Here is a 27,131-nt window from a genome sequence, read left to right as displayed (position 1 = left end):
TCCAGTAGGGTATTCATTGAATAGATCCCTTGGTTCTTTTACATGCCCAGGGTATAGCATTGATACATGCTAGGATTACCTGGGTTTCTTACCAGTATACCTATGGGTAGAAAGGAAACACTGATAGTCTCTGAAAAATCCCGAGGGTGTTATCCAGGATCAAACCTGGAACCTCAGGAGTGACAGTCAGTGGTCTAACTAACTGAGCTATTGCGCCACCTTATAATGTAAGTGTGAAATTATTCTTTGTTTAAAACACTTTTAAGAAATGACTTTTAAAGGTATGAAACCAAAACAATTGTTTAGTGTTAAAATAATGTACCGGATATAGCTCTAAACACTTTACATTACTGATATTTAGCATTTTTTATACTTTAATTATCGCCCCCATCCCAATTTTTCTTCATTTTTTTCTTTTTATTGTTTAATGGCTCACTAACACAATTAATTTAACATGGTGCAAAAAAAGGAAAGGCGATTTTAGCTAACCTTGGTTGTTACAAACTAAATCAAAATCACCCCCCCTGCTGGAACTAAGAGATGCATAGACTCCAGTAATTCAAACCCATTTAGCCACCTCTGACATTCATGCAGGGCTAAACGGTGGCTGCAATGCTGATGCCTCAACCCTAAGGCAACCCCTCAGCAACAAAGGGGTTGACCCCATTCTGGAAAATGTAACGGCCCCTGAGTTGTTTATTACAGAATATACAGTATATTACTTGAGTGAAAATATCCTTGCCATCAAGGTTAGCATACAGTATTTTCATTCAATATCTCAACATTCTATGTATTATTCCCCGCTTTATTAATTTTAAAGACAGTATTGAAAAATAGCGAAAATAATGAAGGGATATTGCACTATACAAAACATCCGTTAAGCTTAAAGCTATTATGAATTTTTTAGTAAGATGTGATTATTTTCTGTGCTTCTATTTATCTGATACGCTGGGTTATATACAAAAATATCAACCTTCGCCTTCCGATTCAGAATCTCGTTCATTTTCCGACCCACTTCCTTTTGCCTCTTCAGCTTTAGAAAAACGTGTACGCAAAGTTTTCAGTAAAAGCATAATACAATATGTAAATTGGGTTATGAATAAAAAGACCCCGGAAAAAATTATATGTAATTTTTCTATAAATTGGCTCCAGAGGAAAAAAGACATAAATCCTTGACTAGGTCCACTTTGAAAATAAAATGTTGCTTCTATTGAGATTTCTAGACATTTGGACCAATAACAAGATACATAGTAAAATTTTTGTACCGTTGTCACTTGATAGCACAAATTCTGCCAACACTGATTTTTATTTTCTTTAATTATGTATCATAAATTTCACTGTACAGACTGAAAACAGGCAAAACGTAGTTCATTATTTCTTTTCTTTTTTTGCAAATGAAAAATAAGAATCAATAATCTAACTCGTCTAAAAATTCACTAAAACCCTGCTAAATTGTATAATTCACTTTTCCTGACTTGAATTAAGAAGAGTCCATGTATAATTAAAGGGGTTTAATTATCGATTATCACAATAGAGTAGCCCCCATTTCAGTGCCTGGTCAGACAGCACAGATGCAGGGCCTTTTTCAGCTACTTCTGCAAAGGCCCCTGGCAATAATTTCAATAATTTATCAGGCATTTTGGAAATTTTGATAATTTTTTTTTAAAAATTATAAAGTTACTAATACATGACTTGCAAGTTTTTAATATGTGTACGATCATATAACCTGTCATATATAACCTGATCATATAATCTGTCATATATAACCTGATCATATAACCTGTCATATATAACCTGATCATATAATCTGTCATATATAACCTGATCATATAATCTGTCATATATAACCTGATCATATAATCTGTCATATATAACCTGATCATATAACCTGTCATATATAACCTGATCATATAATCTGTCATATATAACCTGATCATATAATCTGTCATATATAACCTGATCATATAATCTGTCATATATAACCTGATCATATAACCTGATCATATATAACCTGACATATATAACCTGATCATATAATCTGTCATATATAACCTGATCATATAATCTGTCATATATAACCTGATCATATAACCTGTCATATATAACCTGATCATATAATCTGTCATATATAACCTGATCATATAACCTGATCATATATAACCTGACATATATAACCTGATCATATAATCTGTCATATATAACCTGATCATATAACCTGTCATATATAACCTGATCATATAACCTGACATATATAACCTGATCATATAACCTGACATATATAACCTGATCATATAATCTGTCATATATAACCTGATCATATAATCTGTCATATATAACCTGATCATATAATCTGTCATATATAACCTGATCATATAATCTGTCATATATAACCTGATCATATAATCTGTCATATATAACCTGATCATATAACCTGTCATATATAACCTGTCATGTTTTTATTAGAAATAAGTAAGTACATTCCAATTTTTCTTGGATTTAGAAACAATTTGATTATGACTGTACAGTAAATACAGAAAACAGATTACTATTGAAAGCATAACCCAATTTACACTTTTTGAATTTTGAAGAAGTAGATATAGAGGGAGGTAAAGTTATGAAACACATGTACAATATATACATATACAATGTATATGTATATTAATTAACATTCAAATTTTATAGGGAAATTTAGCAACAGAAACAAAGGAAGAGAAGCATGTGGAATCAAAGGGATACAAAATCAACAGCCATACATCAATATACAAAACTATAAATCAATATTCAATACATTTACATCAATATACAAACTATACATCAATATACAAAACATTTACATCAATATTCAATACATTTACATCAATATAAATCAGATTAATACACAGCAATATCCAATACAATAAATTACAATGCAATAAATACTCAAGTTTATAATAATTCTTCACATATCCATCCACTGTTAGGACATAAAGTCTAAACACAGATGAATAAATATAAGAAGGAAAGACAAACAGTGCCTGAATGTTTTATAGAAATTAACCTTAATATTTCAATAAATTTTCAAAAGAGCAAATTTCATTATAAGAACTAGAAATGTGTCCATAGAACGTGGATGCCCCAACCCCCACATTCCACTGTTTTGTCAGCCTACAGAAAGATAGCAAGATAAATGTACAATCTATATGCCTTTCCCTCCCCCAAAAACCCTTGTTCTGGTCTTTCATTCATATTTTATCCTTTAAATGCTGTTATGGATTTGCCATGCTTTGAATTTTGAACAGTCCATTAAAAGTTTAGGGATTTCAATACAATAATATCAACAGTATAGAGCCTGGTCAGACTACAAAGATGTGCAAGATGGTCTGACTCTATCCTGACTGCAAAGACTAATTATTACTTTCTGTACCAGCAGGTTTGCGGTTAAATTAAGGTCATTTGTATTCTACAATAAAACCAGTATACCTGGCTATAAATCTATTCAAGAAGAAGTTATTTCTATATTTCAAACCAACAGAGTACATATCCAGATGTTTTATTTCAGAAACTTACATACCATAGGCTAACAAACGGACACTGGTTGTCATTGTATAACAACAAACCATAAAAGAAATAGGAAATGAAAGAATTCCGAAGTTTAGATATTTTTTACTTCAGAAAACACCCACTTTCTATGAGATTGTGGATTTCTTTAGAGTAATGAAAAACAATTTGATATTTTATACAAGTTTATATCAATTTTACTAAAGCTTAAGTCATATCTTTTAAGTGTTTCTTATTATAAATCATTTTAAAATGAAGAATGAAATGTAATTTTGTATACATACCTAACAACCTTGGCTGTATTGGTTTATTAGATATCTGTTCTTGAACTGCATGTTTGGTTGGGGGCTGAAACAAAATCAAGTGATCATTTATAAACAGAGACAACTTTTATGGTTAATACCAATTTGTCTATGTTTATTAACATTAAAGGTAAGACAAGAAATCAGTACTTAGATTGGCATGAATATGCCTCATCTTAAGCATATGTTTGAATACTCAAGTACATAACTATAAGTGTCAATAAAGAAATTCAAACTAAAGGTCTAAAGACATCATAAATCAAGTATGCTTATATAATCAAGACAATCTTCACAAATGTAAAATTCAACCTAAAGCTGGCGTCACCTTTAGCATATATAGTCAAAGATAGAGATGAAAAATGAAGAAATAAAAACCTGGAATTGATTAGAGACCGGTCTTTGACCATGAGCCCCTGAGGACGGTCTTGGTTGTTGTTGTCCCTGATGGTGATGATGATGATGGCCATGTTGTCTGTCATGGTTACGCTCTGGTTGCCGTGGTGGCTGTTGTTTATTCGGCACTGGTTGTGGATTTATGTTTGGTACAGCGTACGGTGATTTGGACTCTCGCTCTTGAATCTGCTGAAAGTTGCGGCGCAGTGTCGACTCCCCAGGCCCGATTTGTAAAATAGAACTGTAGATAAAAACACATTTATAAAACAAAGTTGCAATCTTCTCACCAAGTTCATATTGTATTTATGTATCGAAGAACAAGAGTTTAAAATTGTAGTATAATTAGCTTCAGGATTTAGTGTTAATGATCATGAAAAAAATTTCTGGATGACATTAATGATTTCCTTTATTTACATATAAACATTTTTTCTCTTTTTTTATATAGGAAATTATCATTAATGACTGTTCTTAAACAATAAATTAGTTAATATAGAATGCAATCATATTTTCCTATATAAAATTGGGCAGCTATAGGGTATATGGAGTAAGCAATGTAAAATATCTGCCGACCTGCCTATTTGCAAGACAAGTAAAACAATAACCAACCTGTCTTACAGATAGACTCAAGGAGTCTATAAATATATATAGGACAATCCCTTAAATCACAGTGACAACTTTCTGATACTTGTAAAAGATTAAATTTTCCTCCACTTTCTATGAGTTACATATATCAACAGCTTGGAGTTCAATGAGATTTTAACTAGGCCCCATTCAGTTAGAGAGAGATTGAGAAAGCTCACCTAGGTTCTCCTGGTTTTGTTCCATCCTCCTCCTCCTCGTTATCACTGCCTTCGTACTCATACTCTGTGTCATGGTCCTCAACTACAACATAACATGTCCCTAATTAGATAACACACTCATAACATGTCCCTAATTAGATAACATACTCATAACATGTCCCTAATTAGATAACACACTCATAACATGTCCCTAATTAGATAACATACTCATAACATGTCCCTAATTAGATAACATACTCATAACATGTCCCTAATTAGATAACACACTCAAACATGTCCCTAATTAGATAACACACTCATAAACATGTCCCTAGATTAGATAACACACTCATAACATGTCCCTAATTAGATAACACACTCATAACATGTCCTAATTAGATAACACACTCATAACATGTCCCTAATTATATAAACACACTCATAACATGTCCCTAATTAGTTAACATACTTATAACATGTCCCTAATTAGATAACACAACTTTCATAACATGCCCTAATTAGATAACACACTCATAACATGTTCCCTTAATTTAGATAACACCACTCATAACATGTCCCTAATTAGATAACACCCTCATAACATGTCCCTAATTAGATAACACCACTCATAACATGTTCCCTAATTAGATAACACACTCATAACATGTCCCTAATTAGATAAACATTACTCATAAACATTGTCCCTAATTAGATAACAAACACACTCATAATATGTCCCTAATTAAAGATTAACACACTCATAACATGTCCCTAATTAGATAACACACTCATAACATGTCCCTAATTAGATAACACACTCATAACATGTCCCTAATTAGATAACACACTCATAACATGTCCCTAATTAGATAACACACTCATAACATGTCCCTAATTATATAACACACTCATAACATGTCCCTAATTAGTTAACATACTTATAACATGTCCCTAATTAGATAACACACTCATAACATGTCCCTAATTAGATAACACACTCATAACATGTCCCTAATAATAATTAGATACCATATTTAACAATCTCACGATATAATGTGTCCGTAACAAGACACCATATTTATCATTTACATGATATAATGTAACATGTCCCTAATTAGATACCATACTTATAATTCACATGATAAAATGTGTCTCTAATTAGATACCATACTTATAATTCACATGATAAAATGTGTCCCTAATTAGACACCATACTCATAACATGTCCCTATTTAGACACCATACTCATAACATGTCCCTAATTAGACACCATACTTTATAATTAACATGATATAATGTAACATGTCCCAAATAAGATACCATTTTTATAATTTACATAAAATAATGTAACGTTGTATCCCTAATTTGACATCATTCATACAGTTTACAGCACATAATGATTTAAATACTCATACAGACACTATTATGGTCATATAACATGTTCAAAGTTTTATTACTGGAGTGCAGTATTTCATGAACAAACAGTCACCTTAGTAGAACCATCGATGTGCTATACCTCACATGAAAGAATGGAAAGTCCCTTGCAGGGTTCAAACTCACAGCAGTGAGTGGCGAAAGCTTCAAGGTCAGCTACCTGAACCATTCAGCCACAAAATAGTTATTAATCAGTAAACATTTCAATGAATAATACAGGAATATATTTGAGATCTTTGACTTCTCAAGCTGTGTTCAAGATCAAATATATAATTTTCAAAAATGAAAAGTATCAAGGCTTACTTTTCTTATTTTTCTTATGCCGGTCAATGTGATCTTTGAGCTGTATTCGGACCTGTCTCTCTGTCGGTTGATCACGTATAAATGGATGTTTTAATAGCTGTTCTGTGTTAGGTCGCTGTGTATAGTCCTTGAGTAAACATGTCTCAACAAAATTATGAAACCTAGATGACCTGTGAAGAAAATCAAAGGAGAAAATGTATTTAAAGCTATCAAAGTTTGCTGGATACAATAATATCATTCAAATCGTTCTTTTTCATGATATATAATTAGTATTTGGTGCAGCAAAATATAAATGGTTAGATAAATGCACTGACTCAAATCCATCCTAATATTTTATTTGATTTTTTAAGGTTTTGTTCCAGATCAAGGTTAATAAGCCCTAATTAACATGTATGCTTGCAGTTATATTGATATTTTTTCAAATAATGATGACACAGCAGAAAATACCCTCGCAATTGAATGTAAATGTACTAAAAATGGAAACACAAAATCTGACGGTGAAAGTGGCTTCAGATTGTTAAGTATTAAAATCACAGCAGTTACCTACATGCAAATCACTGGTAGACTGATCCTCTGAATAATACTGCCTTTTGGAAAATTATACACATTCTTGAGAATGGGAACCAGTTAGTAACACTAGGTATATGACGGATCAATTCAAAATTTCAAACTGACCAATGGTAGGGCTGTATTTTTAAACTAATATCAAACTATTCAGACTGCTTTCAAGTCCGTTTTTAAAATAAAAATATAATTTCAAGTTTTACAGCATAAAACTAATCAAGATCATCTTTTTCTTTTAAATATTCAGTAAGCTTTATACCATTTAGAAGACTTAAGTCTAGGTGGTGGATTCCTGGGTATAAGAAATAAGGCCCTCATTGGGTGCATATCACAGAGTGCTGAAATATAGAATACACATTAAACCATTTTGTTGATGAATTATAGAACTACATAAAATGAATCATGCATGATTTTTTCCCTATATTTTACAGCCAAGCACATGTTGTTTTCCCTTGTCAAAGAAATAAAATTCCTTTCCAATATTACTGATGTGTATGTAGCCTTAAATAATGCTCTGTCAACACTTAATAGTTGCAAGCTAGCTTGATATTTTTTGGCACATAAACAAAATTCCAATTTCAAAACATAAGGTTCATACAACCATGCTGTAAATCTAAACCATTAAACAAATGAACTTTTTTTTTTGCTATGTAAAGAGCTGCTCAGTTTTTCTTTGTCTTCAGTCATTGATATTGTCATGATCCAATAATTAAATAGCACTTACGAGGTTTGCCTTCAGCCATTTCAATAGAAGTTATACCTAGAGACCATAGATCACTCTGAAATACAAACATAAATATCTAAATATACAAGTACCTAAACACAAGCTATATTACATTAAATTACCTGTTTACTAAAAAGATTCCTTAGGACTTCTAAAAGTGTGAAATTAATTGAGATCCTACCTTCACTTAATTTTGCCAGAATATTTTTGCAAGAACTTATTTCCAGTAGGGTTCATACCTCAGCAAACTTCATAGACAGCTATGAGATACAAGGGAATCCGGGAACCAGTCCCTAGATCTTATTGAATAGATTTCTTGGTTCTTTTACATGCTCAGTGTATAGCACTGATACATGCGAGGATTACTTGAGTTTCATAGGTAAATGGGAAACACTGAAAGTGTCTCTGAAAATTCTGAAGGGTGTTACCCAGGATCGAACCTGGAACCTCAGGAGTGATTTTCAGTTGAATTCTTAGTATGTGTTAATGTAAAATGTATTAATTATCCTTTTCATATTTTTCAGTGTTACATGCCCTGGTTGATGTATATCAGATTTTTGAATTTTTTGTTTTCAGGCTTTTGGAGCTTGGTGGAGCTACTTTTATCATTACTGAAATCAATTAGACCTTTAATGGTTATGTATCAAGTAACTTGTTTTACATTGAAAACCTGTTTAAGGAAAACTCTGTAACTTACTCTATTATCATATGTGGCATCTGGATTCTCATCACAAGCTATAACTTCTGGTGCCATCCTGTAACATGATGTATCAAGATGTGTCTCTTTTACTTTTACAGACATGAATTATATGAGAACAGAATTAAACAGTTCTCTACAAACTCATCAAGTGATATTTTTTATTAAGTTTAGTGAAGATTTTGTGCATCTGCATCACCCACTTTATCAAATATTCACCAACATGTTAGTGTCCATTTAGATACTTTGTATGATTTGAATCCAGACACAATCAATCATCACAGCCAAGTACAGCTTCATATCTTTTAAATCATACTGAAAACTTGTCAAGGTCTCAATATAAAGACTATTCTTGCATAGCAGACTAGTGTTTCCGTGAGTTTTACGCATGCCGAAAATTTACTCTGACATAGGAGGTGCCAGATGAGTCTCGTGCCATACAACAACATCATTTTAGCGCATTTTATGAATGAACTGCGTTAAAATGACGTCATTTTAGAAGAGAACTATGTGCTTAGGATGACGTCATTACGCCATTGTATTAAAGTTGTTAATTCATATCCTTTTTGTAAGAAAAATAGTTATGGATGAAATGACTTTAATTTTCATAAACAAAAGGTTAAACATTTTAAATATGAAATAATATGGCAGAATATGCAAAAAAAATATCTGACATATGTTTGCGGTTCGGATCGGAATATCCGTCCATGTATGAAAGTATTACATAATTTAACTAACCAGTAAGGTGTTCCTATAAATGTATTACGTCTCCCTATTGTTTTATCTAGTTGAGCACTCACACCAAAGTCAACTGAAATAGAAAATAATAAATATACATTTAAAAGTAATCATAATCATGCTAAATTTCCACAACGCTAAATTTTGACAATGGACTTGTCCTACCTAAATTTAAAACAGTCCATTGTAAATGTGAGGGAGAATGTTGATCCTATAAAAGAAATCCTGATCATGCTAAATTTCCATGGTGGCTTGTCTTACCTGAACTTGGAAAAGACCCAATGTTAATATGAGGGGACATTAACCATAACTGAGTGTGTGTGTCATAATGTGTTCATTACAGCTTTCATAAGCACCTAGGTACCAGACCATATCCCCAGTATTTTGCTATTTAGTCAAGTTTCCAAGATGGTTGATATTCAGGCTGTATTTCCTCTGAATTTTTAACAAAATTGGATAAATGTTAAACATAAAAGTATACAGCACTGTAGCAGACGACAAATTTCCGAGCATGCAAAGCATTATAACCAAAGTTCTTACATCAGTCAGTATAGAGGCTTGTCTGACTGCACATATATGAAGGCTGCCTAGCTGTTTACTGGTAGTGGAGGCTAATCACTATAATCACTATCAGTTCCCGCCGAATATGAAGTGTTTTAAGCCTGAACATGCTGATTATTTTAATTGAACTTGTCCCACTTCCATTTTTGGGACTGTCCATTATCAATTTTAGGGACATCAATTTGAATTTTTATAGCTTGTCAGCCAACAGTATAGAGTCTGGTCAAGCTGCACAGATGTGCAGACTGGCCTGGCTCTATACTGGTGGCAAAGGCTCAAATCTTTCGGTTCCAGTACTTTAAGGGTTAATACAGGTAAGTCACTGATATAATTACCTAATTTGACTTCGGCATTATCTGTGAGAAGGACATTCTGTCCCTTTATATCTCTGTGTATCACACGATTAGCATGTAAATGTGCCAGGCCCTGGAAAATATACATGTGAATAAATAAAACTTATTCAACAATACCGTCAAGACCCTGGAAAATATAATGTGAATAAATAAAACTAATTCAACAATAGTCAAGGCCCTGGAAATTTAGTATACAACTAGTATACAGAAAATCATTCATGTTTGCTATTTAATTGACAAATAAATCTAGCAAAAAAAAACTATGATTTGTAACAAACATGATAATTTAACAAGAGCTGTCGGTAGGACAGCAACGCTCGACTATTCTAAGTGCTTGATAGTAAAAAAATGCTTGATACAGTTACCTCCTCCTGTTTACAGGTTGGGGTAATGATGGTGAACAAGTGTGCAAAGTTTCAAAGCCATATGTCAATGGACTTTGAAAATATTTTAACTATTACAAAAACTTTAACGTGAATTCTAAGTCAAAAAAGAGGCATAATTCTGTCAAAATGCTTGATAGAGTTACCTCCTCCTGTCTACAGGTTGGGATCAGGATGGTGAACAAGTGTGCAAAGTTTCAAAGCCATATGTCAATGTTTGGAAAATATTTGAACTATTACAAAAACTTTAACATAAATTCTAAGTCGAAAAAGGGGCATAATTCTGTCAAAATGCTTGATAGAGTTACCTCCTCCTGTCTACAGGTTGGGGTCATGATGGTGAACAAGTGTGCAAAGTTTCAAAGCCATATGTCAATGGACTTTGAAAATATTTTAACTATTACAAAAACTTTAACGTGAATTCTAAGTAAAAAAAGAATCATAATTCTGTCAAAATGCTTGATAGAGTTACCTCCTCCTGTCTACAGATTGGGGTCATGATGGTGAACAAGTGTGCAAAGTTTCAAAGCCATATGTCAATGGACTTGGAAAATATTTGAACTATTACAAAAACTTTAACATAAATTCTAAGTCAAAAAAGGGGCATAATTCTGTCAAAATGCTTGATAGAGTTACCTCCTCCTGTCTACAGGTTGGGGTCATGATGGTGAACAAGTGTGCAAAGTTTCAAAGCCATATGTCAATGGACTTTGAAAATATTTGAACTATTACAAAAACTTTAACGTAAATTCTAAGTCGAAAAAGGGGCATAATTCTGTCAAAATGCTTGATAGAGTTACCTCCTCCTGTCTACAGATTGGGGTCATGATGGTGAACAAGTGTGCAAAGTTTCAAAGCCATATGTCAATGGACTTTGAAAATATTTGAACTATTACAAAAACTTTAACATAAGTGGTTACGCCGAAGCCGACACTCGGGTGACTGCAATAGCTCTACTTATTCTTATCGAATAGTCGAGCTAATAAAAATTAAGTACAAGCTGATAAATGACATTTTAAAGAAATTGAGTTTTATATTCTGTAGATATTTACATTAAATTCTACAAGTTTCATGAAATAAATACCCTTAAAATTTCTCTGGCCACATAGGCAATCCATTCCTCTTTGAGGCAATTGCCTTTTGTTGCTGAAATAGAAAGTATTATGAGTTAAGTAAATGTGAAAGCTGAAAAACATTATCCTTTGACACATAATAGTAGACATTAGGGATGTCATCTGGAGCCATAATGGCCATCCGAATATCTGAATCAGACATCCGGATACATCCGGATGTTCGGATCATTGTTTTATTCTTAGTTTGCCGATATGGCAGCATGGCACTTACAATCAACATAATTTACAAGAAATAAGTTAAAATATGCAAAAATATTGCTTACTGCGTTCGTCACACAGTAGAAATATAGTGATAGATACTACACAATCAGTCATTAATTGCACACAACATGTAAATTCTTACTACATTTTTTTCAAGTATGATTTTCTCAAAATATTTTGTGCTCATCAGGCATGCAGCTTTAAGGCAGCACACTGCATTTTTTTAGTGATTGATAATGAAATAATTAAAGGCCGAAAAAGGATCAAAATCCTCTTGTCATAGATATAAAATAAAATCCTATCAATATTAACAATTATTATATAACTGTAAGTTTTTCAATAAACATACAGTCATTTTAAACTGAAGAAACACATGCATCTTAATAAAGTTTCCATATCCCACACCTTGTTTTGATGAAGTCTTGATGTTTCAAATATGTATTCACTTTCGCTTCATACTTCTTTCTTAAAGAAAACTAATTCTTTCAATTTAAACAATTTTTCTTTAAACTATACATAAGGGTTGTGATAAAATGAAAATTTCATGAGGGCGTGCTATTTTGGTGGGTTGCATTATTTAACATGATTGTGAAGTTTTATTTACACTCGCCCTGGCCTGACGGCTTGGGGAAATATAGCTTTACACAATTATGTTCAACAATACAGCACTCTAAAGGGGCACACTCATAGGCTATATCCTGTAAATGTATATAGATTTATAGAATGAACCTACCTTTGACGAGATCTGTCACAGATCCTGCCCCACAGTACTCCATCACCAACTAAAATATAAACCATAGTTATATAACATTAATTGTGCTTACTTTTTGTAATATTCTTGATCTATGTTGAACTTGGAATTGAAATATAACATTTTCAATATGTAAATGATAGCATTATCAAGATAATGATTAATAAGACAATGAAGATAAGATTAATTAGACAAAAAAGAAATACTTTACAAAATTTACAGTTTATATAAGTTTGTATAAGTTAATATAAACATTATAATTATCCAATGAAAATCGTGTCAAAAACTTGCAATATATTAAAAACTTCAGGTTTGGCCAATGTAATCAGCTATACAAACATAATTTTATTTATGTCAAATTTATAAAAGACAAGTAAACACAGATTTTCTGCAAGTGCTTTAAGAAGAAAAATATGTGTCAAAAAAGTGATTGTCATTTTTTTCAATATTTACCCAGAGTTGATCATCTTTGCCAGCTGGGCTTTTCTTTATAAAAGCTCCATAATATGTGGCGATATTCCGGTGGTGAGAATACTGAAAAATAGTATATATATGTAATGTATAATATCAGTGCATGCATATTATAGAATTCATAATTATACATATAATACAATGACTAAGATAAAAACCTATTTTTTCAAAATCATTCTGTACCCATAATTACGAGGTGTCACGTTTATCGGTTTAAACGGTACAATCGGATTTTAGCTAAAAACAGATTAGAAAATTCAATAACCGGTAACGGAAGTTAGTATTTGACTTAAAGGGGCGGTAAAGTTTTAAATTGATTCTAAAAAATTACCTTAGTTTTTTATGACAAGATATGACAATTGTTTGTATTTTAGTTGTATTCAACAATGTATTTTTTCCGATCTGATCCAATATGGTACGACCCTAGCAGAAAATAGTTACTTCATATTCGGATATGTATTGTAATCATCTTGAGTTAAACAAAATATGAACAAAATGGCATATCTTGTAATAAAGAAATGAAGTTAGTGTTGAAAATCTAAAGATTTTATTAGTACCGTCGGTGAAACGTTAAACATGGTTATTACGTCCCAGTTTAAATGGTCAGCATTTTTTCTAACCGTGACACCCCTACCCATAATAGTGATGAACCCTTTGCAACCAGTATAGAGACTAGCAGGCCTGGTCCATCAGTGCATACTGACAAGGCTGCATACTGTTGGTAGCTTTACTCTTGGTTTGTTTTTTTTTGTTTAATATTGAAATACCTAAACTGGGATATTCTAAATTCAAAGCAGGATAAGTCCTTTACACAATTACAGCAGGATATGGGTGCATGTTCCCTATTTACATTGTATTAAATATGTAAACAAGGAAAAGAAGAGGCACAAAATGTCAAGAACAATAGAGTAGTTTTAAGTTGTTTGTCGATCATCTTCATCAGGAAAATATCAATCATTTGTATACTTTTCCTACATATTATATTTTTTTTCGAAATTGTGCTCTTCACCTGCTATAAATCATATTTCTGATACTTAAACAGTGTGCCTATGAAATACAGTTGTAACATTTTACATAACAATGGGATTTTTTGACTGAAATACAGTTGTAACATTTTACATAACAATGGGATTTTTTGACTGAAATACAGTTGTAACATTTTACATAACCATAGGATTTTTTGACTGAAATACAGTTGTAACATTTTACAAAACCATGGGATTTTTTGACTGAAATACAGTTGTAACATTTTACATAACCATAGGATTTTTTGACTGAAATACAGTTGTAACATTTTACAAAACCATGGGATTTTTGACTTACAGACTGGCCATGTTTTTGAAGTCTGAACTTATGACTGGACATCCAAGATATTACACTGTACATACAGTATCTGTCGTCGTATTTCACACATTGACCAAGTGAAATATAGTTATACATGTACATCATTTACTTCATACACATTTATTTTACTTTAACCATGATCGGGTTTGAACCTATGCAGCATGGAGATCCTAGGATTATTTGTCTGGCTTGTTTACCACTTGGTCATGCTGCCACCCTTCATATCATAACAGAAATACTGAATGTATGTCACTGAACACCACTCAGTGTGGAAACGAATTGCTTTTATAAATCAGAATAAAGTTACACAATACAATGTGATGTTGTTATTTATGAATTATATTGCATATTGAAAATACTTTCCTTCAAGTGAGATATTTTCTATATTTCACCTTAGTAATGGAAAGATTCATGTCCAAACAACTGAGTGATAAACATGTACACAATCATAACATATTACCAGGTATTTTGTGTACAAAGGTATACATGTACTTGCAATGGTAAAATTAATATAATCTATAATTCCAACTTTATCCAAAGACTAATTTATTACATTTTTTTACATGTTAGAGGTTATTTAAACTTAAAGTCTAACTATTCAAACAAATCAGGTAACTTCACTTTGAACATTTTAATATAAATATGCTATACAAAACATGCAACAACTTACTTAACTCTTGACCTGCTGTAACCAAAAGTGATCAGCCTCTGCCACCAGTATAGAGCCAGGTCAGCCTGCACATCCGTGCAGTCTGACCAGGCTCTATACTGTTGCCAGCTCAATCTTTGTATTTTGATATTGAAATCCCTTGAACTTTGAATGGACTGTCTCAAATTCAAAGCTCGACAGATCCATTATAGAAATATAGCAGGTTAAGGGTTAACAATCGATCATAAAGCTACACTAGCATTTAAAGAACATTTTGAAGACATTAATTTATAGGTTCAGATGTACCTTTTTCAAGACATTGATTTCTAATTTGATTTCTTCTTCCTCTTCTTCAGTGACGTTCATCACCTTGATGGCTGCCAGCTGACCTGTCTTTGTATGACTACCCTGAAACACAGCAATAAAACATTTATAATTACTACCCTCAAACTTGCTTAATTAACTCAGTAAAACCAATAATGACTACCCTGAAACACAACAATAAAACATTTATACTTACTACCCTCAAACTTGCTTAATTAACTCAGTAAAATCATTAATGACTACCCTGAAACACAGAAATATATATTTATACGTACTACCCTCAAACTTGCTTAATTTAACTAATTAAATTAACTCAGTAAAATTATTAATGACTACCGTAAATATATATATTATGACAACGGCATCAGAGTATCAGTCTTTGTTGCCTTGGTCAACAGCTTTGTGTTAATATGTGCAAAACTGTAAGTCATAATTTTTAATCCAAAAGATGACCAGATTTTATCAAATGCAAAATCTTTATCTTAGATTGACCAATTTAAAATGTTTGTAAAACTCTTTTTTACATCACTTATTACAATAGTGGACATACATATATATCAAAAACATAAAATGATTTTTCTATAATACTACAGACTGGATCATTATCCTGAATGTTTAAACTGCATTAACGGTTGAAATGTCAGTTTAACATTATTTACAACAATGACTATGCACAGAAAAAACTTGTTTTCCGATAATGAATATCTTATTTCAAGTACATTTAATTTACCACTTAAAAATTTATAAAATATGGCTACTATTTTGGATATGTATTATCTAGTCAAACATTATGCATAGTTTCACATGTAGGTTTAAGGTAACAGAATAGAACATCAACCATTTCTAAATGACCTGGATAACTCCTTCAAAATAGAAGAATTGTTCTATTCAAAATATACTATTATTACAGACTCAAAGGGAAATACTCCAAGTCAATGATTTTTACTTGCATGAATGTTGCCATATTGTAGGATCAAAGCCAATTCCCTCCCCCACCAACCCCCAGGGATGAATACACTCTTGTTTAATAATGACATGGTGGATAAAAGTCCCCCACCCCTTTTTATTTGTTTTTGTTAGCCCCTGTCAATTCTACTGTTTTTTTGTTGTTGTTGTTTTTTTGTTGTTGTTTTTTTTGGGGGGAGAGGGGGTGATAGTGATAGTATTTTAACTGGTGACAGGGAAACTGGGGGTGGAGTGACGGATCTTTCATGCAATTCCTATTTTGCCATGGAGGGGAAAAGTAGAATTATTTTTGATAAATCTAACCATTTTATATTCAGTTATTTACAAGAGGTTAACATTTTATTTAGTCATATAATCAAACCACTGATTTATCTGTCAGCTGAATGCATTTAAATTCCTTCCCTAAACATACCTGTATCTACAATATCAATCAGTTTGCACTAAAAGAATATCAGTCTGTTGTTGTTGTTTATTTTTGCTGTTAACCACAGTTATTTAAAGTAAGTAGATAAAATACCATAAGTAAATTAAGGGTTTACAGTGATTATAATTATGTATATAGTATTGCAGTAAATTAGATATTGAATAAATTGATATAATGATTTACTATGTCTGTTAAGACAGCATGCTCCTCAATCGTGTTATTTAACAAAAAAATTGTTTTAATGAGTTTTAATGAGTAAAAACATTTTTTTTAAGACAAGTGTTACATTATAAGAGAGATCTATTTAGAAATTTAACTTAAGTACCTACTAACCTTAATTATTTGTTAATAAAAATATCTTTCTATCGTTTGATTTGGAGCATCTGTGACAAGAGTGGTAAAGGTCTTGATTCCAAACCACTTGCCCCTCACCCCTGTTGGTTCAAATCCTGACAGGGACTTTGAATTCTTTCATGTGAGGAAGCCATTTAGCCAGCTTATGGAATAATGCACGAAAGAGCACCTGAGGTCTTCCTTTACCAGTAAAACTGTAAAGTGGCCTTATGACCTATGTGTGACGTTAAACTCAATAACAAAAACAACAACAAAATTAAGTTTGATTTTTTAAGAACTTTTTTTACTTGTGTGGTGATGAGCTGCTTTAAGGGTGTCAAGCTATAGCTAGAAAAAATACTGTCATGTTCAAACTTTGATTTCTATATCTAGGAAGTTAAAAAAAAATGTCTTCTGTTATTCATGCACATGGATGAGATAACAAAACATAGTAAAACGTCCTCTTACAAAATACTGGTAAACTACTGTTTTTTTTTTTTTCAAGATTTATAGCCATCATTTCAGCCATTGGCCACCTGTTTTAAACATCTTTCCTTCACTAAAGGTACTTTGGTATGATTTTTAAAAAGAATTATTTTTTTTAAAGATTACCGTACATACAGCTCCCTATAACTTAATTAGCCTTAATATACCCTTCAAATTCATTCTTTGTCAAGTAATGTTTGTTAATCATGTTTAAAGTAAGTACTTTGATGTACGTCTGACATAGAACTTTGATAGACTAACTATGTCTTATACTTGAAACTAACAGCAATGATAGACTACAAGTAATATCAGACAACATAGCAGCATAGTTTAGATTAGTAGGAAGTCACACCAACAGTGTCAAGATCATGCATACAGTGACTTTCAAGATTTATTCATGGGCACAGAAGAATGAAGACTGTAAGTACACCTTTACCCATTATTTCAGGCACACAGTGACACTTGAGTACAACCAATGATCTTCTGTAAGGTGGCTGGATAGCTTAGTTATATAATCATGTAAGGATCTGAAGTCTACAATGAGATTCAAACCCATAGTGGTGTAAGTGATTAGAAGTCAATTGCCTTCACAACTAGGCCACAGAGGACCCCTACAAAGCAACACAGGCTGACTAGACTTTACACTATTGATATATTGTATTGTTTCCAATTAAGGCCCCCATCCTTTCTAATTAGGGCTCCCCCACCACATTTTGTAGAAAGAAAAAATATAACCTTAATATAGATATATTAATTATAATGAAAGAGCACTCCAAAAAAATTCAAAATATAACAATATGGTAGGTTACAAAGATCATTCATTTACAACATTACTCATTAGTGCTCTAGACTTAGAAAGCAAGAAAACAAAAGCAACAATGCTCTTCACAAGGCTGTTATTTCAGTAGTTGTCTGTGGTTAACCATTAATTATTTATTTAATATGCAATAAGTAAAACATTCAAGACACAATTATGAGTGCATTCAACCTGAATCTTAACCCATGACAGACCTATTTCAAGTCATTATAAATTTTCTAAATACTAGCCATGTTAATAACAACTAGCTTATGACATCATTGAGTCAGACCAGTCTGATCCGAGTGACACTTTAGGTTGCTTAACCACCATATCATGATAATGAAACCCTATAAAAGTAACAGTACTTCATTCTTGAAAGCCATTAAACCCAAAATCAAAACTATGAAAGTCAATATATTAATTTTCTAAGAAAAAAACCTTTAACAACTTTCACTTAATTTCTGAAGTACATAAAAACATTGAATAAGATAATTATAATGTATCCAAAAATAAACCACATATTAAATTGTTAACTTTTCTCTCCTTTTTTGGGGTCATATGTTTTGACAGGTTATATGACCGTATATAAATGGTTGTTTGCAATATAACCCTAACTGCTATTCCACTGTTTATCTAGGGCCATATAACCTATCAAAAATCTTTATAACTAATGATATAAAATTAACAGCAATGATATAAGTAAAACACACAAATACACAAAGTAACCTGATTTTACAGTAAAATACTGAAAAAACAATTATTTATTACTAAACTTCCCCTCTCATGAGAAAAAATAACTGTTTCTTATGTACTTTTAAGTGCAAACTTATGCTAACAAAGTTAAACTATAACATATATATGAGTCATCAGAGTAACTATACATCAGTACAATATGAATGATCTCTGTGGGAAAAAAAACAACAATGTTAACAGTACACACTGGGGTATTATACTATATTATATTAAAGTTATACCCTAACATATACCATTTGGATGTAAATTTATTGCCAGGTGAGAAAGAGGACAGGGGAAAAAGTTTGACTGTACCCAGGGTCATTCTTTCAATTTTCTTTCTTAAAATTTTGTTTTTTAAGCTTTTTATACCTCAAAGGAGTTCCTTTAAAATTAAACAGTTATCTTTTTTGGCATAATCATAAAAAGTACAATTTACCTATAAATCCTACACACAGCATGACTTGCAGATTTGATATAAAAAAAATCTTTTTTTTTCTTCAACAGCAAAGAGATAGCATATCTGTGTCATATTTGACATAGATATTATAAAATCTGTTCACATCTGGAGAAACTATGTAGGTATTATTTCTATAAGAACTTTCTGCCAAAAACCATTACTGATAGTGCGATAGATTTACATTAAATTTTCCCTGTCTGACTACTGTTTCAATCATCACCTTGTACCACTGAACACAACAAAATGAGGATCAGTAGACGTTCATGAACTTTTTCAAGATATAATATCATATATATGCAGTTAAACAAGTATATTATACACTGCTGAGATATTCTTTTCCTAAATGATAAACAAGAGGGCCATGATGGCCCGTATATCGCTCACCTGATTATTTAGGCTCTTATTCAATTAATATCATTAGCAATGAATGAAAAGCAGATAAAATGTAGTAATCTTAAACTGATATTATTTTAACATATCTCCACCTGAAGTGCAAATGTAAACATGCTTTTTCCATATCTGGGCTGTCACCTAGTTTTTTACCCCAGATGACCTATTTTCGAACTTGACCTATAAATCATGTAAACAACCTTCCTAACAAATTTCCAAGATATTTGGGCTGAAAATATCATGTTTATAGTGTTAACAAGGTTTTTACATATTTGGGCTGTGTAGCCTAATTTTTGACCCCAGATGACCCATTTTCAAAGTTGCGCTAGAAATCAATTTTACAACCTTAATCGCTCACCAAAGGATATAGCCTACATGGACAAGATTTAATTACATGGGCATTACTATCAATTCAGTTTTATCAAAATCATCAAAGGGGTAGAGCAGACATCATTTCAGCTTGATTCCATTTTAAGAACCACCTAAAGATCATTCATGTAGATATTCATTATATAATCTGAAGCATGGTTGAAGAGGAGATGACACTAAAATTTTAAGGGTTCTGGCTGCAATCTTGTTCAGCAAACTACATTAAGAATTATCTGAGCAATTTTAGTAACACGGGGGATGAACTGTTACACGAGGGATGGAGTTCTTATGATAACTTGTCAGGAGTTCTTGTGATAACTGTCAAGGAGTTCCTCGGAAAAGTTTTGTTTATACTACAGTAACACTCGTCATATGTCATTTTCATCTTTAAAAATGAGTTTTAGGTGCTAAATTTAGCTTGCCTTACATCTTGTATTATTTGTCAAATACTAATTTATAGTCGATTTTTCAGCGCCTCTTGTTTAAAATCTGTTAGTTTTGAGTAAAATTTCCCAATTATTTGCTAATTCGCACATATTGACCTGTTCATTTGTGATTTTCAACCTTGCCATACATAATTACCTAATTATAATGCAAAGTTGCAAACATAAAGCCCCGGCATAAAACTTTATGTTCAATTTTTCAAATGTCCTGGAGTTTTTGTGATTATTAGCAAATAATTTGGAAACTCATCCGAGCAATTACCGAGACAAGCATCCTGACAAAGATTGATGACAATTGAGTCAAAAATGTGACCAATAAAGTGTTAACAAGGTTTTTCCATATTTGGGCTGTGTGACCTAGTTTTTGACCCCAGGTGACCCATATTCAAATTTGACCTAGAAATCATCAAAACAAACTTTCAGACCAATTTCCAGAATATGTGGATCAAAACAGTAGCCACTAGAGTGTTAACAAGATTTTTCTATTTTTTAACTCCCGTGACCTAGTTTTTCATCCGAGATGACCCATGTTCAAACTCATCCGAGCAATTACCAAGACCAGCATCCTGGCAAAGTTTAATGATGATTGAGGCAAAAATGTGACCACTAGAGTGTTAACGAACAAATGTGGATGAACGACAGACATTAAACAATCCTAAAAGCTCACCCTGAGCTAAAAATTTCCGCCCCCCTTCAAACCCCCGGAAGAGAATGGGGCACATCCTCCTTCTGGCAAGCCCCTGATGTACCTTTTTGAAAGGGGGGGGGCACCGAAATAGGGATCACCTTTTATCCGAAAAACAGTGTTTGGGGCCTAAATAGGGCATTTTTTCACTGTTTGAGGCATAAAAAGGGGGGCGGGTGTGAAAAGCCGTCAAAACACGTCTATATGAGGTAAAGGGTTAAAACAATAAAGAATCATACATATAATAATCAAGATTGCCCGTTTTGTTAAAAGTAATGGGGTTACATCATCTTACAATGTATGTTCGAAAGCACTTTTTTAATACCAATTTAATATCAATGAGATTGAATGTCATTTTATGTCAGGGAAATGATCTAACCTTGTATACTTGTCCATAGGTTCCATTTCCTACCACTTCTATCAAATCAAAAATGCCTGCAGGATCCTGAAAAAATAAAAATGTAAAGTTTTTTTTTATTTGGCAATTTAGTAAACAGGTGTTGGGTAGTAATTTTGTCCTTAATTATTGAAGATGATTTAGATGAATATTAAACAATCTGTGTAAAGGCTTAGATCTTCTATGTTTACATGTAGATTTGACACTTTCAATCAGCCAATCAGTGGCCGCTGCCAATCAGTGGCCGCTTCATAGAAATGGATCACTTTCAGCTTTAACTGTTGGGAAACCAGAAACAATTTTCAAGATTATCAGATATTACAGTTGAAGCTGGCAACGCCCACACTTTTTACATAAATTACCTAGAATCAAAACTTAGATACCAAAAATGGTAAAACCTTATGTTTCGTAGAATATATTCCAAATATCTACTTAGTGTGTGTGTTTTTTAAAGCAAAATTGTTGACTTGTCTGCATGCTCATGACCTCACAGATGTCCTAAAATTATTCTGTGGAAAGTTCGCTAAAAGTAACCTTAAATCCTAGTTGGCTAGGAGAAAATGAGTAACTGGCAATCAGATCTACACATAAACATAAGAAGATATGAACTTTAGTCAGACAGGATATTTCACACTTTTAGAAACAAACAAATTCATGAGCGAGATGTCTTCATCCGCAATATATTTTTATAGGACATAAATTGGACCTTGAAAGGTCAGACTAGACAAGCCTTTGTTTTTTGTTTCCCTCCTGTGACAAATTACAATGTGAATGTTTAACTTATTGTTTAGTAACTAAATGCATTCTGAAGTTAAATGAATCTTACAATGAAAACTTTAAACATAAACCTAGAAAATTGGTATAGGGAGGGCACTTCATGTAAAATTATTTTTTGTGAAAAACAGCATGATGTCAAAGACCTGTCCAGCAGGAGACAGTAAATGACCCAAATTTGCTTTAAAAGCAAAAAAATCATGATTTCAAAACAAGCTCAATTGGGATAAATGTAGAAACAAGCAGAAGGGATAATCAGATAAATCATAAAGTGTCTATTATGTGTTATAATTGTCTAATTAATAATGCCAGCCATGGTTATTTTCCCCTTGTAATTTTAACAGCCGAATTAAAGGCTTGTTCCTCCAACCTGGCACGCCAAAAAGTAGGATTTTCCCACTAAAAATGCTAAACTTTTTCCCTAAATTCCCTGAACTGCCTGTGCTATCTATTTTTTCACATAGAGAAGCAATTGACAATACTATGTAGTCAGTTAGAAGACAGAAAAAAATGATCCACTAAATTAATAAGTCTACTTATGATGTAAAATTTGAACAAAAGAATTCAGTTGAAAATTTTATAAATTTCATTACCTCAATTGATTTTGTAAATTTGAATTTTCCCTAGCTTTTTCCCTCGATTTCTAAACACGCTGGAGTTGTGCTATTTACCCCTTCAGAAAGCCCTGGTTGCCCTGTCTTGAAAATTGAGAAGAAAAACAGAAATCCAGCACTGGAAATATATGGCGCGCAAAGGCCACTATTATAAAGTCACGAATTGGATAATAGACTAATTATGTGCGACATAACAGTGTAAGTCCTTGAGTGGATTTTTCGCAAAAACAATAATTTAGTGTATCACTTTCTGATATCCGAATCTAGTACCACCAATTGGAGGGCATTTCGAGCTTGCAGCAAGTGCATCATTCGAACCTGGGCACTGCCACAGAAGCTGGATTGGTCTAGCCTACATGGCTGTTGGCTGACAAACGTTAAAAATTCAAATTGAAGGCCCTAAAATTGATTATGGACAGTCCCAAAAATGGAAGTGGGACAAGTCCATAAAAAAATTAAAATATTCTGCATGTTCAGGGTTAAGACTGAGCTTGTTTAGCAGTCTAAATAAATCAGTGACATATTTGGCAGAGACCAAGATACTTTTGTTTTAGTAAAAAAAAATAGCATAAAACTCACAAACATTTAGTTATCATAGTCAAAACATATTTCACTACTGACATTTTACCCCACCCACTTAAATCCCATGTTGATTTCTTTGTTGTGCATTTCTACCAGCTGATTTCTTTCAAAAAATTGACCCATTTGAGATCACAGACTTCATAAGGATCGTACCTTTAAATCGCACCGACAATGCCATTTATTTTTTACCACTTGAAATTCAACATATTATTATCATTTTACGTAACTTACTCTCAGTCTTGACAGGTCAATATCGTCCAAACTAACATTCACACTCTGGGTCGCCATTTTGTGTCAAATCAAAACATCGAAAGTTTGCACTCTTCCTGTATCGAAAGCTCCGATATCTTCCGTAGATCGGCGTTGGTGATTTAAAATTCTTGGTCCGAATTACGCGGAAGACACATCTTTATAAACATAATTCATTAAATAAGTGCAAATATGCTGAAAAACACGTTAAAATTGCATCGAAATGTGTGATACTTTCGCCTATTTCTCATGCATTAACAGCGACTCCTGTGCATTATGGGCCTTCAAGGGAAGTAACTCAATCAAATTATCTGACTCAGCAACCGCAGAGGAGTGTCCATAAAACACAATGTCCCACAGTACAGCAGATATTTTAATTTTAATAAAATAAAAACATTTTGAATAGTTCATCACGCATTTTATTTTCATTGTGTCTTGAACACTAGCTCCAAACTGAATAATCCCACGTGAGCTTCATATGTGCTACTGCGATCCATATGTGATATTATAAAAAAATAAATTAAAAAAAAACAAAACAAAACAAAAAACAACAAAAGACATTGATCCACAAAAGTCCTTCGCAACTGCGATGATAACTGTCTGATAACACTTGACTGATAATTATTTTTGATAGTAGGTTAGTAACCTGATATCAAAAATAAGCTCCCCCCATTTTCAATAGCTTATATTAGCCTTTGAATTCAACAATTTTATCGTATATCCTGACAAGTCTATATATTATTTTTATTTCGTTTTTAATTATGAACAGATCAGGTAGCGAATAGTTAAGTTTTAAGCACCAATTTAATGAAGTGACGTCAGAATTTATTTTGCAAATGACATCATCGATATTCACGTCATATTATTTCGATAAACATAACAAACAGGCCAGGCGATTTTCTTGGAGAACTTGTAAATATTTACTATGTGCCAGATTGTTATATAAATAAGTGATCAGCAAATTGTTACGTGCATGTTTTGATGTTTGACTTTGAAACTGAAATTATGCCTGGCACTGAATGTTTGACTTTGACATGTCAAGGAAAAAAGTTTGAAACAGCTTACCTTGATAACTTAAAAGTTATCAGAAAATGTTAATGTTTTTTTTTTCAAAAATGGGCGGAACACACATTCTGTGAACCACTATCCCTAATTTGGTCCAAGTTGTAAGATAATGCAGCAGTTTTATTTATTAAATTAAAGCAACAAAGGTTGAATCAGGTTCCGCTTAAATATTTATTTTTTCATTAATCAACACTCATTTCTGTAGCATCAAGGCTAAGGGACATAGATTATAATTATATTTGCTGTTTGAAGTATATCCCTGAAGAAAGAAGTTATGTTTAGAGTAAAAAAAATGTATTCTAAGCTTTAGGGGAGATAATTCTAGAAATATTGATGCTAGAGTCCAATTGAATTTTTCTTGAAACAATGCAGTTTTCCTTATGTACACCAGCTGATTTTCTACCCAAAGTGGAAATTTTAGCAATAATTTTCACCTAAATCTAAGGCCCCTTTCCTATTAAGTGAGAAAAATTACTTGAGTCCCATATTATGTGAGTGATGATAAGGAACATATATTTGAAGTTAAAAGTTAAAGAAATGAAAAATCACAGTAAAATGCATACTTCGATTCTACTAAACAGATTAGTAAATATCTAATTCGATCCGAGAGTTACATACTGCACTGGTATTAAACATTTGATTATCTCGATTTGATAAAATGGAAGCTGTTTACATATGCAACTTTGTCTTAGCTAAATTGCAAACTGTATTTAGAAATTTGCGACATGTAGAAATGTTAACAAACACGTTTAATGCTGTGCATCATGACGTTTCAAGAGTGTAACTGCACAAGTTAACACTCTCAGGCTGACAAGACCACACTTTACATTCTAACTTGGCTAACATTTGTAAACGATTTTGCAACTTCCATATATGGAATTATCACGGAAATAGACGAAAATTAATAGGTGGAGCCAATTTTCACGAAAGCAGAATATAAAGAGAGGTAACACAAACATTACAAATTATAGAAAAATGTTATAAATTTCACATGCATCAACTGCATTACAGTTGACTTTGAATATCCTCTGATTTTGTTAAAACGTATTCTAGCACAGTTATTAATGTAATGCAAAATTGGTTAATATATATACTATACTGATAATGAGCATACATGTATATAATATTATTCAAAAACTAAAGTTGGTGAATTAACATAAGGAGTATTTTTCTCTATTTTTTCTAGAAAATGTGATATCTACAACGTTTCAAAACTTATATGCCTATAATCATTTAAAGTCCGCTGATGTTGATTGAATAAAGGCATATAATGGCAATTTTGCAAGTGAATTATGTTTGTTGAATAACTAAACACATAAGAGATGAGCAAACGGAAACTACGCCGGTGCGTGTTCTTGTTTCCTTCTTGTCGCTGACGGTAAATACCGAAAAATACGTTTTTTTACGATGATGTAGTGGGTGGGAAAATGGGCGGAGCTTATTTTATCTCCTATTGAAAAACGTGTAAAGCAGGATTATGCTGATCCGAATCATGATGGTTTGACAATGTAAAGCTGAGAAAGTATAACTTCTGTTTTGTCGGCGTATATACGAACAATGAGTATTCCGCATGATATGATGAACAAACAGTTAATGTTTTGTCGTTTAACAAAATGTATTTTGTTGAAATATATGTTTACAATGTTAAATCGGCAAACTCAATCCAAGAATGCAACATTGGAGTTTACATACAAAGAAATACAATAATTATTAACAAACTGT

At 32.3% G+C, this 27,131-nt stretch overlaps 1 protein-coding gene across 7 annotated transcripts in view; it reads right to left on the bottom strand.

Moving 5' to 3' along the window:
* LOC132739694 (mitogen-activated protein kinase kinase kinase kinase 4-like) overlaps positions 1-24,640 on the bottom strand; it is a 96,961-nt gene extending 72,321 nt beyond the window's left edge. For 5 of the 7 annotated variants that reach the window (XM_060727455.1, XM_060727457.1, XM_060727458.1 and 2 more), the window contains exons 1-16: positions 24,327-24,640; positions 22,108-22,173; positions 15,624-15,725; positions 13,307-13,387; positions 12,836-12,884; positions 11,853-11,914; positions 10,368-10,458; positions 9,472-9,544; positions 8,734-8,791; positions 8,037-8,091; positions 7,572-7,650; positions 6,749-6,918; positions 5,033-5,114; positions 4,215-4,473; positions 3,822-3,885; positions 974-1,033 (exon numbers count right to left, since the gene is read on the bottom strand). In XM_060727455.1, the coding sequence (XP_060583438.1) occupies positions 974-1,033; positions 3,822-3,885; positions 4,215-4,473; positions 5,033-5,114; positions 6,749-6,918; positions 7,572-7,650; positions 8,037-8,091; positions 8,734-8,791; positions 9,472-9,544; positions 10,368-10,458; positions 11,853-11,914; positions 12,836-12,884; positions 13,307-13,387; positions 15,624-15,725; positions 22,108-22,173; positions 24,327-24,383 (1,408 nt within the window). In that variant the 5' untranslated portion in view covers positions 24,384-24,640. The remainder of the gene's footprint in view (positions 1-973; positions 1,034-3,821; positions 3,886-4,214; positions 4,474-5,032; positions 5,115-6,748; positions 6,919-7,571; positions 7,651-8,036; positions 8,092-8,733; positions 8,792-9,471; positions 9,545-10,367; positions 10,459-11,852; positions 11,915-12,835; positions 12,885-13,306; positions 13,388-15,623; positions 15,726-22,107; positions 22,174-24,326) is intronic. The other 2 variants (XM_060727460.1, XM_060727462.1) reach the window with 1 other exon arrangement.
* Positions 24,641-27,131: the final 2,491 nt, after the last annotated feature.

The sequence above is a fragment of the Ruditapes philippinarum genome, unplaced genomic scaffold, assembly GCF_026571515.1.
Source record: "Ruditapes philippinarum isolate M1 unplaced genomic scaffold, ASM2657151v2 ctg4618_1_1_1_1, whole genome shotgun sequence".
Classification (NCBI taxonomy): Eukaryota; Metazoa; Mollusca; class Bivalvia; order Venerida; family Veneridae; genus Ruditapes; species Ruditapes philippinarum.
This window is presented reverse-complemented; position numbering and strand designations above follow the sequence as displayed.